The 17,211-nt window shown below is 38.8% G+C and overlaps 1 protein-coding gene across 14 annotated transcripts in view; it reads right to left on the reverse strand.

Annotated features, from left to right (window-relative positions):
- MARK3 (microtubule affinity regulating kinase 3) overlaps positions 1-17,211 on the reverse strand; it is a 104,440-nt gene that overhangs the window by 62,657 nt on the left and 24,572 nt on the right. For all 14 annotated transcript variants that reach the window (XM_087447890.1, XM_087447887.1, XM_087447882.1 and 11 more), the window contains one exon: positions 6,280-6,333. In XM_087447890.1, the coding sequence (XP_087304016.1) occupies positions 6,280-6,333 (54 nt within the window). The remainder of the gene's footprint in view (positions 1-6,279; positions 6,334-17,211) is intronic.

The raw sequence follows: 17,211 nt of genomic DNA on the forward strand, positions 1-17,211 counted from the left end.
CAGTACATAGTTGTATATCCTAGTTGTAGGTCCTTCTAGTTCTTCTATGTGGGATGCCACCTCAGCATGGTTTTGATGAGTAACGAGTAGGTCTGCGCCCAGGATCCAAACTGGCGAACTCCGGGCCCCCGAACCAGAATGCGTGAACTTAACTGCTACGCCACCAGGCTGGCCCCGAGACTGAATATTTCTAAGATAACAAAATTTTAGTCAGGAGAACCCAGGAGAAGATTAGGGAATCACTGAAAAGTTTATTACAGCCGACTGTTCCTTAAAAGAGCTGGGGCATTCAAGGCTCCTGGCATGGCCTGATCTAACTTCCGGCTCATCTTTCTCCAGCTCAGGGCCCTGCACTGCCCTGCACACTCACAGGCCTCTGCAGCCCATTGCTGCTGCTGCTGCTCCTCAGGCTATGAGTGCAATCTTCCCACCAATACTTAAGTGAATACACCCATGTCAACACTGCAATGAGGACTGCAAAAGTCTTCCCATTCTTCATTACTTGGTGAAAAATATTTAGATCCTTCAAGGCCTAGGTAAAATTTTACTGCAAACCACATGGGTTCACCCAGAGTCCGCTGCACTTATCTGACTCTTCAGACACAAAACAGAACTTGGTTCAGGAGGACAAGGATGTTTCTTAAATGAATTACTAAGAGGACACTCCTACTTTTCATTTGAAATCTACGTGTTCCCTGCAACACTATCTCCTTACCTTGTGTTTTAAAATGTAGGTTTTATCATTTTTCAGGTATGGTGAGCCAAGAGATCAGGAGGGGACTGCCACTGAAAGGATAGTTTGTTACTCACAGCTCCCAAGAAAAGTGGGCACCCAGCACCATGCAGGGCCACACAGGGAAGAACTAGGGTCAGTCAGAAGGCAGAAAAAGCAAAGGGAAAGCATGGTAAGGAGTCTTTATCATGGTTCCCACAAGAAAGATAAGGCCAGGCAGGGTAAGCAAGCTGAGGATTGGCTCATTTGACTAATTCCAGCAGGCTCTGGGGGATAAATGCATTCTCTAGTTGTCTGTTACCTAGCCCTGGGATGATAAGGGCAGAGGAATATTGCCTCCTGGAGTTTAAGAGCCAGATATATGAGGTGGTTTGGAGTATGGGCTCTGGATTAGTTGGTTTGCATATGAACAGGGTGCTCAAAGGGAAATAGTTTGCTATTTCTAGGAATTAGCTAGCCGTGGGAGGGGCAGTCTCTCCCAGGTCAGCAAGGCCCCAGATGCCAGAGCATCAAGAGTAGAGCAAAAAAGAAAATATAGTTAATACATCTTGCTTTATTTTTCTTCACAGCACTGACATGACATTATATATTTGTTTACTGCTGCCTGGTCACTAGGATGTCAATTTCATGAAAACGGAAACTTCATTTGTTTCAATGTAATATCCATAGTGCTTAGAACAGTGCCTGGCATACAGCAGGTGTTTAATAACACGTGTTTGTTAAATGAATGAGCGAATAACTAAACAAACCTGCATAAAAACATGGCTTATACAATGTTTGCAAGGGGAGGTGAGGTACAAGGTCTTCTCTCAAGTACTTGAAATATTCCCCCAAACTTCAAACTGTTAACCAACTTCTTTGTAGCTACTACAAAGGAAAGCCTCAAGTTAGTTCTCATCCAATTTTTCATAAATCCTGAATTAGGGAAATTTAAATAATTACAGTAAGGTGGCATAATGGAATGGAAAGTGCCACATTTTGGAGTCAGACCAAAATTTACATCTTTGCTCTATCACTTACTAGCTGGAGAGCTTGACTACATCAACTTCTCAGTCTGTCTCCTCACCAGAAAATCAAGATGGTAATAATATACTCACCTAACAGAGTGTAAAGATGAAATGATACCTATCAGACTAGCTAATGTGAAAAAGTTTAACGTTTTTATGTGTAAGAACATGGGACGCACATGCTCTAGTATCTAATGACAATGAATTCCTATGTAACTAATATACAATAGCGACCTTAGGACATTGCTTACCACAAGTGCTCTACTATCTGAACTGTGGCAAAAATGTTTTCATTTAGACATCAATAATGCTTGACTCAATGCTAACTATACCTATGATAGAATGACTTCCCAAGAATCCACCACTTATTAATTAGGGGACTCTGGGTAGGTATCTCCCCGGCCTCTCTTTCTTGAATAATAGAACTTACCTCACGAAGTTGTAAAGATTAAATAAATGAATGCTATGGGATGAACTACGTTCCCCCAAAATTCATACGTTGAAACCGTGACCCATAATGTGATGGTATCGGGAGACGGGACATTTGGGAATTAAGTAGGTTTAGATGAGATCATGAGGGTAGGTTCTCATGATGGGATTGGTGCCCTTATGAGTAGAGACACCAGAGAGAGCGTGAGCACGCTCACTTCGCACATGCTTGCTCTCTCTGTCTCTCTGCCACATGTGAAGACACAGTGAGATGGAAGCCAGAAAGAGAGTTCTCACCAGAACCCGCCATGCTGGCACGCTGATCTTGGACTTTCCAGCATCTAGAACCGTGTGAAATAAATGTCTGTTGTTTAAGCTACCCAGTCTATAGTATTTTGTTATAGCAGCTTGAGCAAACTAATACAATCAGTGAATATACGTAATATGCTTATAAAAGTGCTCAGAATATACTAAATGCTCAAATATCAGCCGTTATCAGAAGTAGTCTACTGCGATTAAGCCCTACAAAAGAGACCTAGCCAGAACCTACCATTCAATTCTTAAGCTTTACTTACTTCCAGTGAGAGTAAAATTTTAAACAACAAACAAACAAAAAGCATCTTTCACCCACAAAAACCAAGCAAATAAAAAACTAATATTCAGCAGGACACACAATAATGGCAAACATTCAGTCCTTACCATGTGCCAGGTACTATTCTCAGTTCTTCTAAGGGCTTTTAAATGTTAAATTCTCACTACAGCCCTATGAGGTACTGTTATTATTGCCATTTTGCAAATGAGGAAACTAAGACCTAGGAGGTTAAGTGACTTGTCACACAGCTAGGCTGGGTTGAAGCCTGGGTTTGAATCCAGGCAGTCTGGCTTCACCATGTTCCTAACCACTACTCTATACTCCCTCTTGATGTTAACAGTCTACTCCAAGACTGAAAAGGAACATTAACAACTTTAGACGGGTTACACTTAGTGTACTGGACTGGCATGTCTTAATAAAGTCTAGTATTTTTGAATAGGTAAACACATTTAAAAAAAATGAGCCATGACTTGCTTCTTAATGACAGACTCAGACTTAATAAAACAAGACCCCGGAAGATTACCTGCATATAATCAAATCAAAGCTAAAAATGACTCTGTAAAACCAGGAAGAACACTAACTTTTTTGTTATTACTGTTGTTTTCAAAACCATTATAGGTATACAACATGATGAGAGTTCTTTAAAGGCTGACCTAAAAGACATCTATGAGCAGAAAACGTCTCAGGAATAACAGAAGTTGAGAAGTACCAAAACAATGGAGAAAAATATATCTCTTACTAGAATCTAACATTTATTAACTCAATGGCTAGAAAAATAAAAACGAAAAATGAAAAACTTATCTGTGAAAATAACATCAGTTTGCAAATATGCAGTCAACTCAGGTTTACTTACATGCATTTATTAAATGTACCTGATTCAATGTGCAAGCCTGAATATTGTGAACATTTTGAAATTGACACTATTTTAACACTCGTGTTTAAACACTGCCTGAAGGAGCCAGTCCACATTTTTTGCAAGTAGCAGTACAAAAAGATTACATACTGTTGATGGCAGAATATTTCTTAAAGTGGATGTTAGCTTCTAAGGCAGTGCCCAAAGCTCCAGGACTTAAAATCACAATATAAAGAGAGCTGTTCCTGATGCAGGTGTGATACAATTGTGAATGGTGGTGAGGAAGAAAAAAGGCTGCAAGAACTACGACCCCAAAGGCAAAAGATGCCACGCACACTCCACCCTGCTGCTACTTTTCCATGGAAAAGGAACTCAGTGAAAAAGAAATTGAAAGAGGGCCGGCCCTGTGGCTTGGTGGTTAAGTGCGCGCGCTGCGATGCTGGTGGCCCGGGTTCGGATCCCGGGTGCGCATCGAGGCACCACTTCTCCGTTCATCCTGAGGCCGAGTCCCACATACAGCAACTAGAAGGATATGCAGCTACGACATACAACTATCCACTGGGGCTTTGGGGGGAAAAAAATAAAATAAATAAAATCTTTAAAAAAAAAAAAAAAAAAAAAAAAGAAATTGAAAGAAACATATATAGAATGCTTCTAATTTATAAGAAAAGAATACAAACTTATATACATGATTTAAAACAATGCCCTATAAAATGAAAACATTACACTTATCAAGTTAACTTGGACATATCTGGCTTTAGTATAAGTCTTTTGTGTATGCTTCATACTTGAACTACACCACAAACAAATCTTAAAGTCTTACCTATTAAACTATTACGTGCTAAAATTAATGCTGATGCAAATTTGCATAATCACACTATCAGGCTAACCAGACAATCTACCACATACTAAATTGATAATGACATGACAAACAGTAATCTGTAATAACAATAATAATAATAAAGTAGCAGCAATTAAAAACTATAACCAAAAATAATGAAAACAAGCAAGCAAGGAAAAAAAATTACAACCAACTCAAGACAATACTATGATAAAATTCTTCCTAGAAAACTGCCATAATTCCAGGTATCTGCAAGTACACTTGAATAGTGGAAGATCTGTAACATATCAGAATACTGAACTAGAATCCTCAGTAAATTCTTTATATGCTAATTTTAGTTCTGAATACCAAATTTCAGTAACCCCTAATCTACTTATCAGTACGAAGTCCATAGATATATGAAGAAATGAAAGTTTATGGAAATGGATACAATTTCATCTTCAGAACAAAAGACTGGAATTTTTGGATCCTTCCATTGCCACCTTGAGAACCCTTAAGACTCACTATGTCCTGCAGAACCACTTGTTTAAATATCATTTTTAGTGCAAGATAAAGTCTATCTCCCTCACCATCTCACACACACACAGAGAGAGTTTCAAAATTACAACGATATAAATGGAAAATAACCATTAGGAACATACACACAGGGCATTACACTTATAATATCTTACATGTGCAGTGCTCTGCAGTTTACAAAACTCTTTTATATGCATTATATCTTTAATACATCCATCCTGAGAAGATGAAATTATCTCCATTTTAAAGATGACAAATCCGATGTCCAGAAAGTTAAGTGACTTAATTTTCTCAAGGTCAAGTTAGACATTTGGTTAAGTGGCAGAGCCAGGACTTAAATTCAGGACTTTCTGTTCCTAGTTCAAGGTCTTTGTACCCCCAACAAATCTAGAAATCAAATAAAGTACATAAAAAGGCTTTGCAAAACTAAAAAGAACTAGAAGATCTTATTACGAAGACCATTAATCATTTGCTGACGAGCCAGTGAAATACCTCTGGCCTGGCCCTACCTGAGCAATTCAATCTCGCCTGTGGGCTAGTCATCAGGACTTTGAAAACAGGCCCAGGTGATTCTAACATGCACCAGGGTTGAGAACTTCTGATCTATATCAGATGATAGAAATGTCAACAGTGCATTACCAACATGTTTAACTATCATTCAGTTTTATTTTTACATTTTCCTCTTACATGAATTAATCATCACTCCTTAATTAGACGAAGTGGGACAGTTTAGCCAAAGTACTGACTTTAAAGATCTCAGTATTAGCTATAAGAAAGGTATATAACTCTGCTAATCACATGAAAACACGGTGTTCTGTCTTATTTTTAAAAACTCTATTCTAGGGCCGGTCCAGTGGCTTAGCGGTTAAGTGCGCGCGCTCTGCTATTGGCGGCCCAGGTTTGGATCCCGGGTGCGCACCGACGCACTGCTTCTCCTGGCACGCTGAGGCTGCGTGCCACATACAGCAACTAGCAGGCTGTGCAACTATGACATACAACTATCTACTGGAGCTTTGGTGGGGGGGGACACTCTATTCTAGTCAATATTTAGAATATTCAATTTTAACGTACAGCCTCAGTCTGTGCTATTAAGAACATTTAAAAACCATTATCTTAAACTGAAGGAAAAAATCCAACAATACTACTTTTAAACAATACTACATTTAAGTTGCATTCATATGAGGACTAAAGTTTTACTGTACTAAACATAATAAATAAAAATTATAGTAGAGGTATTTAAGAGACAAATTAGATGGCAATTAGCACAGAAAATAATTTAAAAAATACTGGATACTGGACCAATCTTACCTTTTGTAGACTTGTTGGATTCAACTGAGTTTTGTCAATTATTTTTATTGCAACCTAGAAAAAAAAATTAACAAATATGCATGGATTTTAAGAATTTGGTAATTACAGACTAAGTGGTAATAGTTTTCTAAATGTCCAGACAGTGGCACTGTTAAAAAGCAAGCAAGTAAACAAACCTCAAAACCTAAAACTCAACTAGTTACAATGATATTTTATATTTTATAAATATTTTATAATAGAAAAGAGGGGCTTCATGCAAATAAGGGTGTTATTGTAACATTTTATATTTAAGTTAACTATAGACACTGGGAAAAAAATCCCCCACAACAGCCGCCCCCCCAAAAAAAGAGAGAGAGACTACACAAAACACTTCTAAAAACATATGGCAATGTAGCAAATCTATTCACTATTTACTGACACTTTAATTTTATCTGAATCTGAGACTCAAGGGCAGAAACTACAGCTTTTCTAGGGTTATATAGCCAAGAAAGGTTCCCAGAGTGTCTTGCACACAGTGGGAGCTTGATAATTGAGTAAATACACAAACAAATAGGTTGTTGTTAAATATGAAAACTTTAAAAACATTTTATTAAAAAAATAAATTAAAAAGCCCTTTAGGGCCGGCCTCGTGGCTTAGCGCTTAAGTGCGCGCGCTCCGCTGCTGGAGGCCCAGGGTTCGGATCCTGGGCGCACACCGACGCACCGCTTCTCCGGCCATGCTGAGGCCACGTCCCACATACAGCAACTAGAAGGATGTGCAACTATGACATACAACTGCTACTGGGGCTTTGGGGGAAAAAAATAAATAAATAAAATTATAAATAAATAAATAAATAAAATAAAAAGCCCTTTAGGGGGTTGAAGAAGGAAAAGGGACGAGTTCCAGACCAATCTGTAGGCTAACCAAGTGAAATGTACAGAGGCAATGAATGGGTCACCTGAGAGCCTTTGCTCAAAAATGGGTGAGTACACCCTGGGCAGTCTAAAACAAGCCACTAAGATACAGAAAGAAGGAACTATAGTTTCTAGTTATATGCACTTCTTATTTTAAACAAAGAAAAAAAAATCAGTTTATTAATATTTACTAAGTGGACCTGCACCGGCATCCTCATCTAGTCGGTTCACCATTTTTCGCATACAAGTGATTTCTAAGAACTATGGATATCCAGAATGAGGGGATGGGAATGACAATAGGGGATGGAAGGGAACATAACTGAAGAGAGCGGCTTTGCCATGAACTGGGCAATGTAATTAACTCAGCTTTGTACCTGAGGTCCAGAACAACAAATGATCTTGCCCCATATTGGTGAGGCTGTGTTTCCTCCTCTGCATCCTTCAGAACACAGATCCAATAAGAAGCACCACTGAAGAAAGGGACTATAGTCCAAGTCTGGGGAAAGCACCTCAGAGATTCTCTGTGTCAACGGTTCTCAAACTTTTTGGGCCCCTTTATACTCTTGAAGATTACTGATGACCCAAAATGTGGGTTATATCTATCAATATTTACCACACTACAAGTGAAAACTGAGAAAGTGTAAAAATAAGTGCTGAATAATTCATTTCAACATAATATTCAACAAAATGGTGCTGGGAAAACTGGATATCCATATGCAAAAAAATGAAGTTGGACTCTTACCTAACATCATATACAAAAATTAGCTCAAAGTGGATCAGAGATCTAAATGTAAGATCTAAAACTATCAAACTCTTAGAAGAAAATATAGGGCAAAAACTTTATGACACTGGATTTGACAATGATTACTTACATATGATACAAAAGGCACAGGCAACAAAAGAAAAAGATAAACAAATTGGACTTTGAAAATTTTTAAATTTTGTGCATCGAAAGATCATACCAACAGAATAAAAATGAAACCCACAGAATCAGAGAAAATATTTACAAATCATAGATCTGCTAAGGGATTAATATCCAGAATATAGAGAGAACTCCTAAAACTCAACAACAAAAAAACAACCCAACTCAAAACTGGCCAAAAGACTTGAAGAGACATTTCTCCAAAGAAGATATACAAATGATTAGTAAGCACATGAAAAAGATGCTCAACATCACTTATCTTTAGGGAAATGCAAATCAAAACTACGAGATACCACTTCATACCCATCAGGACGGGTACTATAAAAAAAAAATGAAAATAACAAGCCTTGGTGAGGATATGGAGAAACTGGAACCCTTGTGCATTGTTGGTAGGAATGTAAAATGGTAATTTTTTCTCAAAAAATTAGAAATAGAATTACCACATGATTTCAGCAATTCCACCCAGAAGAATGGAAAGCAGGGACTTAAATAGATATTTGTACACCCATGTTCACAGCAGCATTACTCATAATAGCTAACACATGGAAGCAACCCAAGTGTCCATCAAGGGATGCATGGATAAGCCTAATGTAGTATACCCATATAAGGGAATATTAGTCAGACTTAAAAAGGAAATTCTGGCACATGCTACAACATGGGTGAATCTAGGACACTATGCTATGTGAAATAAGCCAGTCACAAAAGGACAAATATTGTATGATTCCACTCACATGACGTACCCAGAGTTTTCAAAATCATAGAAACAGAAAAGTTGAATGGTGGTTGCCAGGGGCTGGGGGGAGGGGAGAATGGGGAGTTAGTGTTTAATGGGTACAGAGTTTCAGTTTCACAAGACGAAAAAAGTTGTGGAGATAGACAGTGGTGATGGTTGTACAACATTATGAATGTATTTAATACCACTGAAATATACACTTAAAAACCGTTAAGATGATACATTTTATGTTATGTGTATTTTATCACAATAAAAAGTTTGGAAAAAAGCCCATTACACATTAATATAAATAAATTTTTACAGAATTCTCATCTGTCTTTCTGTATTCAATCTGTTGTGTTATCACATGTCATGCAGCCTCTGGAAATTGTACTTTACGCTCGTGAGAATAGAAAAAGCAAATAATGTCTTAATAGCATTACAAAAATAGTTTTAACTTTGCAGACCGTCTCAAATGGCCTCAGAAAACCTCGAGGGGTCCCCATGCCTACTTCAAGAATTGCTGCACTATTCATATTAACACTTTTTTTTAAAAAAAACTTGCTTAACTTGGTCACAAGCCTCCATCTGCCCAAGTTATCTGATTACTTCCTACGAACCTATTAACCTGCAGAGGAGCTACAGAAAGGGAAATGCTGCAGCAAGGCCTCCAGTGAGTCTCTCTGGAGGGAAAGGAACCCACCACCTCTTGCTCCCACCTTGGGGAGGAACAAAATCAGAATTGGAGGAGGAGCAGAGAGTTAATGAGTGTGTATGCTTGAAAAAAGCAAAGTCAGAATTCTAATTCTGGGTCGGCCCCGTGGCTTAGCGGTTAAGTGCGTGCACGCTACACTACTGGCGGCCCGGGTTTGGATCCCGGGCGCGCACCGACGCACCGCTTCTCCGGCCATGCTGAGGCCGTGTCTCACATACAGCAACTAGAAGGATGTGCAACTATGACATACAACTATCTGCTGGGGCTTTCGGGGGGGGAAAAAAAAAAAGGAGGAGGATTGGCAATAGATGTTAGCTCAGAGCTGGTCTTCCTCAGCAAAAAGAGGAGGATTAGCATGGATGTTAGCTCAGGGCTGATCTTCCTAAAAAAAAATAAATAAATAAATAAATAAAAGAGAAAGCTGGCAACATTTAAAAAAAAAGAATTCTAATTCTGTATTTGGAAAATATAAGTCTTGACAGAAACTATAGTAAATAAAGCAAAAGAACATATTGGCTACCGAAATATGCAAACAATGACCACCTTGTGCATATCTCAACTGGGGAGAAAGACATCTTACTCATTGTTACAGCCCTAGCACACTACCAGGAACACTAGAAGCATTCAATAAACACTTGCTGAGTTGATCTGAGGTCTTGAACACTCACATCAGTAACCACACACACATACATTAGAAATGGAGCTAGAAGAGTGAAGTAGTACAGTTTCTGTGTTTTAACAAACAACATGGTTTTAAAAAATTACATCATTTCAAAGTTGAATGAATTAATTTTCTTCGAACTTTACTTTTATAATTTTATGTGGTACACGTGGATCTCCCAACTTCCAAAGAAACCTCTTAGACATACTATTCTTTTCTAGGCACCACTCTATTTTCTTTCTCCTTCTCATGGCCCAATTCATCAAATATGCTCCCTTTCCAGCTCCTCTTCCCTCTGATCTTCTGAGACCTGGCTTCTATTCTCATGACTGGACTCTTGATCACTAGTTTTTTCTGGTTCTGCTTAATATCTGCCTTCTAAAGATTCTATTCTGATTCTGTTCTTACACATTTTCAAGTACTGCTATTCAAATAGTGTCTAAAGCAAAAACAGGAGCTCAAAATACGTTGCATTCAGCTAAATCCATCTGTAGATGAGAGTCATTTTATCAAAACCAAGTGTCCTCAGAGTAAAACATTATCATTTAACATGATGTGTATGTGTGTCAATGAAGCCTGAGGGGGAAGCTCCTAACCCACTCTTCCTTCCAGCTCCCTTCTGGAATGACTCATCTACCAGAACAACCTTGACCCATAGCCGGGGCCTGGAGGAGAGCTTAGATCTCGAGGTCACCAAAAGAGCTAACTGTGGGGCATTGCTAGGCGCCTCAGAAAGATGGCGACTGCAGAGAGGACCACCCACTCATTCACAAGGCTGTGGAGTTTTGTTGGCTGGTGTGTGTGTGTGTGTGTGTGTGTGTGTGTGTGGCCGGCGGGGTGCACACAGCAAAAGCCTAGGGAGTTCACTAGGCAAGGAGAGGAGTGTCCCTGCCACTTGTGTAAAGTTCTGGGAAATTCCATTTAGTCACCCTGATGCCAGAAGCAAAGTGGAAAATTAAAAAATAGGGATAAAGAGAACACATACATCAGAAGGGCTTCCCCCAACATTCCTTGACTGAAAGGGCCCAACAAACCTATAGCAAATACCCACAGGAGAAAAATCCTTATCCCCCATTTCCTGTCAACTCACTACTGGTCAAAAGATCATAATACTCTGCTCCTGGCAGTTATTAAAGCATCCACAACCAATAAAGAGCAGGCAAAAAAAGATCCCAAATCCTTTAAGAGGACACAGTAGCTGGAAGAATGGTCTATTAGTCAGCTCAGGCTGCCATAACAAAAAATACCATAGACTGGGTGGCTTAAACAGCAGCAATTCACTTTCTCACATTTTGGGAGATAATACGATAATAAAAAATAGCCTCGGGGCTGGCCCTGTGGCATAGTGGTTAAGTTCATGAGCTCCACTTTGGCGGCCCAAGGGTTCACAGGCTCGGATCCTGGGCATGGACTGACACATCGCTTGTCAAACCATGCTGTGGCAGTGTCCCACATAAACTAGAGGAAGATGGGCACAGACGTTAGCCCAGGGCTGATCTTCCTCACCAAAAAAAGAAAAAATAGCCTCAATTAAGTACCAAATGACAAATACAAGTGAGTTCTTTTGTAGTTCATGTGAGGGGAGAGATCCCTGGGAAGCTATGAAAATAAGTTGAGAAAAAAAACAATGAGCTTGAAAGAAAACCTGAGGCTAAAAGAAAACTGTAGTATAGAAACAGACAATATTTCAGAAACCAAAATAACCTTCAGCTGTGAAAAACTGGATAAAAACAAGACAGTAAATGCATCTAACATCCCCAAATCCATAGTAAATATGGGAGAGATGCTTCCATGACAATAAGGAATGGGCAGTATTTTCACTAAAGAGCTAAATCAGATGAATTTTATGACTGGTGCTTGTGTTTTTAAAGATATGATTTTGGTGTCTACTTCTGATTAGTTCATGGTCTAAAAATTAAGAATCATCCTAGAGAGAAGGGTCTCGTCTAAACTGGACTTATACCACAATTCATTCTATTTAAAGACTTGATTAGAAACTGTTCTCCAGCTGTACATAGTATATACCTTGGTTATAATTCATTAATCTAATTTATCTGTTCAGTAAAAATCCCATTCTTCCAATGAATGCATAAATTTTCTTGTGTATCCTTTATGTTCCCAATATCCTTGTGATATAAGTGAATGATACAGATTACCTCCCTTCTTTCGGGGAATTCTTTCCACTATATAATTCTACCTCATCTCTATTCTTACCCCAAGGATAGCAGTTAAAATGGTCTCTTAACATAATACATAACTCTTTATCTTATACTGACTCAGAATGAACTAAGTCTCCACATCACCAATACCACTTCCTGCAACACTCTGGGTTTTCTTTAGTGGTCTTAGTTACCTCAATAGGCAAGACACATCACATGTCCATCAAAGGGCAAGAGAATGCTGACAGAAATAAAGATTTTAGCTTTGAGTGGGCTGAGAACAGTACCAAGTGATAAAAATACAATAATAAATAGACTAGAGATTTTAAGTTTCCTTCTATCTATTAGGAATACTATACTGTAATAAACTTACAAGAAAACCAACTTTCTAGTAAAAATTCACTTAGTTTTTTACCATATGACCCAGCAATCTGACTCCTGGTTAATTATCCTAGAGAAATTAAAATTTATGTTCACATGAGAACCTGTACAAGAATGCTTATGCAGTTCTATTCATAACTGCCAAACAATGGAAACAACTCAAATGTCCTTCAGCGGGGGAATGAACAAAACTGCGCTCCAGGGGCCAGCCCCGTGGCTTGGCGGTTAAGTGCGCGCGCTCCGCTGCTGGCGGCCGGGGTTCGGATCCCGGGCACGCACCGATGCACCGCTTCTCCGGTCATGCTGAGGCCGCGTCCCACATACAGCAACTAGAAGGATGTGCAGCTATGACATACAGCTATCTACTGGGGCTTTGGGGGAAAAATAAATAAATAAAAAAATTTATAAAAAAAAACTGCACTCCAGCCATACCATGGTATACAGTCATGCACTGCTTAATGACATGGACACATTCTGAGCAATGCATCATTAGGTGATTTCGTTGTTGTGCGAACACCGTAGCATGTACCTACACAAACCCAGATGGTATAGCCTACTGTATACTAAGGCTATATGGTACTAATCTTATGGGACCCCCATGGTATATGTGGTCCACTGCTGATGGAAGAAGCTACCAACATATACAATAACTTGGATGAATCTCAAAGGCATTATGCTGAGTGAGAAGAAGTTAATTTCAAAAGGTTACATATTATATGATCCCATTTACTTGGATGAAGAACAGACATGTGGTTGCAGGAGGTTATGTTGGAGGAGGGGGCAACCATCAAGAGATCACAAGGGAGTTTTCTGAAGTAATGGGACTGTTCTGTATCTCGATTATGGTGGCGGTAACATAAGTCTATAAAATGTGTTAAAATCCATAGAATTATATGCCAAAAGAAAAAATGATGTATAATTTAAAAAATAACATCAACTTCCTTAATTTTGATGTCCAAAATGAGAATGAGTTCAAAAGGTGCTCAGATACAAGATGTTATACAAATGTTATAGCCTTCCCATGTATTCACAACAGCTAGGGAAAAAATCCCACTCACAATAGCAACAAAAATTATAAAATACCTTGATGTGAACTTAACAAGAATTATGCAAAACGCAGACAAAGGCAATTACCAATCTTGAAAAAAAACTGAGACATATTTCATATTCCTGGATAGAAAGATGTGGCTGGCATTATTAAAATAGCAAATTTCCCCCAAATCAGCTTATAAATTCAATTAATTCCAATCAAAACTAATCTAATCAAAATTCCAGTAAGGTTATTTTTAGAACATGGCAACTTGATTCTAAAATTCATCTGACTTGGGCCGGCCCCGTGGCTTAGTGGTTGAGTGTGCGCGCTCTGCTGCTGGCTGCCCACGTTCGGATCCTGGGCGCACACCAACACACCGCTTCTCCAGCCATGCTGAGGCTGCGTCCCACATGCAGCAACTAGAAGGATGTGCAGCTATGACATACAACTATCTACTGGGGCTTTGGGGGGAAAATAAATAAATAAATAAAATCTAAAAATAAAAAAAAAAAACTAAAATTCATCTGACTGAGTAAATGGCAAGAAGAGCCATGAAATTTTTGAAAAATAAGAATAATCAGTAGGGACTTTAGGTACCTACTCCAAAAAAAAATCAAAATGTACGATCAAAAGCTACAGTAATAAAAAGACCACAGTATAGGTACAAGACTAAATTTAAATAAATCAGAGAAACAAAAGGACATATATGGGAATTTAGTACGTGATAAAGCAGGTATCTTCAATCAGGGGGAAAGAACAGATCATCCTGGGACAAGTGGTAATCCACATGAAAAAAATAAAAATTCCTATACCTCATACTAATCCCCCAAAATATATATATCAAATCAATTAAGTATTCAAATGTGACCCATAGGAGTATCTGAAGAAAACACAAAATCATTTTAAAAATCTTCAAAGTAAACCTTTCTTACCAAGACAGAAACCATGATCAGACATGAAACCCAGACAACTCAGACTGATGTCTGAAACACATAAACGGTTTAAATCATTAAGATTTAAAAGAGAAAAGAAAAGACAAACAGATAAAGGATATAACAGGACACATTTTAAAAAGAAAATATAAATGACTAAAATACATGAAAATACTATTAACCTAAGTAGTTATCAGGAAAAAGCAAGGTTTTTTTTTAATACCATTTTTCATTCATCAGACAAAAATTATCTACACTGTTAGCAAGGGTATAGAAAAATGGACACTGGGGGCTGGGCCCAATGGCGTAGTGGCTAACCTCACGCACTCCACCTCAGTGGCCCGGGATTCACGAGTTCAGATCCTGGGCACGGACCTAAACTCCACGCATCAAGCCATGCTGTTATGGCAACCCACATACAAAATAGAGGAAGACTGGCACAGATGTTAGCTCAGGGACAATCTTCCTCACCAAAAAATAAATTAATTAATAAGAATAAAAGAAAAATGGACACATATTCATTTTGGTAGGATAATAAAGTAGTATGACATTTTCTCAAAACCAATTTAGCAGTACCTATTACAACGTCAAATATTCATTCCCTTTGACCCAGGATTTCCACTTCTAGGAATTTATCCTACAGAAACACTCTATTTTTTTTTTGTTTTTTTAATTTTTTTCCCCCAAAGCCCCAGTCATAGTATGTCATAGTTGTACAGCCTTCTAGTTGCTGTATGTGGGACGCGGCCTCAGCATGGCTGGAGAAGTGGTGCGTCGGTGCGCGCCCGGGATCCGAACCTGGGCCACCAGCAGCGGAGCGTGCGCACTTAACCGCTAAGCCACAGGGCCGGCCCAGAAACGCTCTTAACAAGAGCACAGAGAATCATGTTAAAGAATGTTCACTGCAAATGTTTGTAATACCAAAAATTCAGAAACCACCCAACGCCCAATGACAGGGCATAGACTATGGTGCCAGCACACACTGGAAGATGACATTCCATTAAACAGAACGTGAGGATCTATGAGCAAGCACTAAGATCCAGACGTGGTCAAGTATGTTGCTAAGAAAAATTACCCTTATGTCTCATGAGTCCTTTTTTGTTAAAATAAACAAAAAGTTAACGTCTATATAAAAAACTATGGGAATCAACACCAAACTGCTGAAAGTAATCCTCTTTGAGGAGAGAAATTTCAAGGAACTTTTACTTTCTACATAACGAACTTCTATAATATTTGTATTTTATATGATTCTGGGTAATAACTACAACAGGAAAAAAAAAGAAAAATAGTTTTGTTCAAAGTTTAAAAAAACTGAAAAAAATTTAAATTTAGCCACTATCTAGTCAGAATCAAGTATTTCTGGAGAGAGAAGCAACTAGATGTAAACACCACATGCCAGACTCCAGCCATGTAAGTTAAGTCAAAGGGGAGAGGCTCTGTTTGTCCCACTCCTCTTCTAACCCACCATCTCTGCCCACCGGCCAAGTAACCACCTGAGATTGGTGGAAACTAAACTCAGAGGTTTTATTTCTTATTTCAACGAGCTTTGATCAAGGACATCAAGGAAAGCTCAAAGATTTTAAAATATGAAGAAATTCTTCAGGAAATATCCAACTCAATTAAGAAAAGCAACATAGGGATTATAGGTATTTCAGAGGGAGAAAGGAATAGACAGTTTGTTCAAAGAAATAATAGCTGAGAACTTCCCAAATCTGGGAAAGGAACTAGAGTTATAAGTACATGAAGCCAATAGAACTCCTAATTACATCAATGCAAAAAGACCTTCTCCAAGGCATATACTATTAAAACTGGCAAAAGTCAATGACGAAGAAAAAAATATTAATGGCAGCAAGGCAAAAGAAAATAACCTACAAAGGAACCCCTATCAGGCTTTCAGCAGATCTCTCAGCAGAAACCTTATAGGCTAGAAGAGAATGGAATGATACATTCAAAATAATGAAAGACAAAAGCTTTCAGCCAAGCATACTCTATCCAGTGAAACTATCCTTCAGATACGATGGAGAAATAAAAGCTTTCCCAGATAAACAAAAGCTGAGGGAGTTCATCGCCACGAGGCCTGCCTTAGAAGAAATGCTGAAAGGAGCCCTCCCACCTGAAACTAAAAAGCAAAAGTTTACAAAACCTTGAGCAAGGAGATAAAGATACAGAATCAGAAAACCGCAGCTCTATATCAGACCAGGTTAGTAAATACTTAATTATAACAAAAAGACAAGGAGAAGGAAAGGATCAAAAATAACTATCAACACTTCAATTTAGGGCCGGCTCCGTGGCTTAGCGGTTGGGTGCGCGCGCTCTGATGCTGGCGGCCCGGGTTCGGATCCCGGGCGCACCCCGAGGCACCACTTCTCCGTCCAACCCGGGGCCGAGTCCCACGTACAGCAACTAGAAGGATGCGGACCTATGACGTACAACTATCTACTGGGGCTTTGGGGGGAAAAAAATGAATAAATAAAATCTTTCAAACACTTCAATTTAGTCACAAACTCACAACAAAGAAAAGAA

Source organism: Ceratotherium simum, chromosome 24 (genome assembly GCF_057802395.1).
Source record: "Ceratotherium simum simum isolate JZ-2026a chromosome 24, ASM5780239v1, whole genome shotgun sequence".
NCBI classification, from domain to species: Eukaryota; Metazoa; Chordata; class Mammalia; order Perissodactyla; family Rhinocerotidae; genus Ceratotherium; species Ceratotherium simum.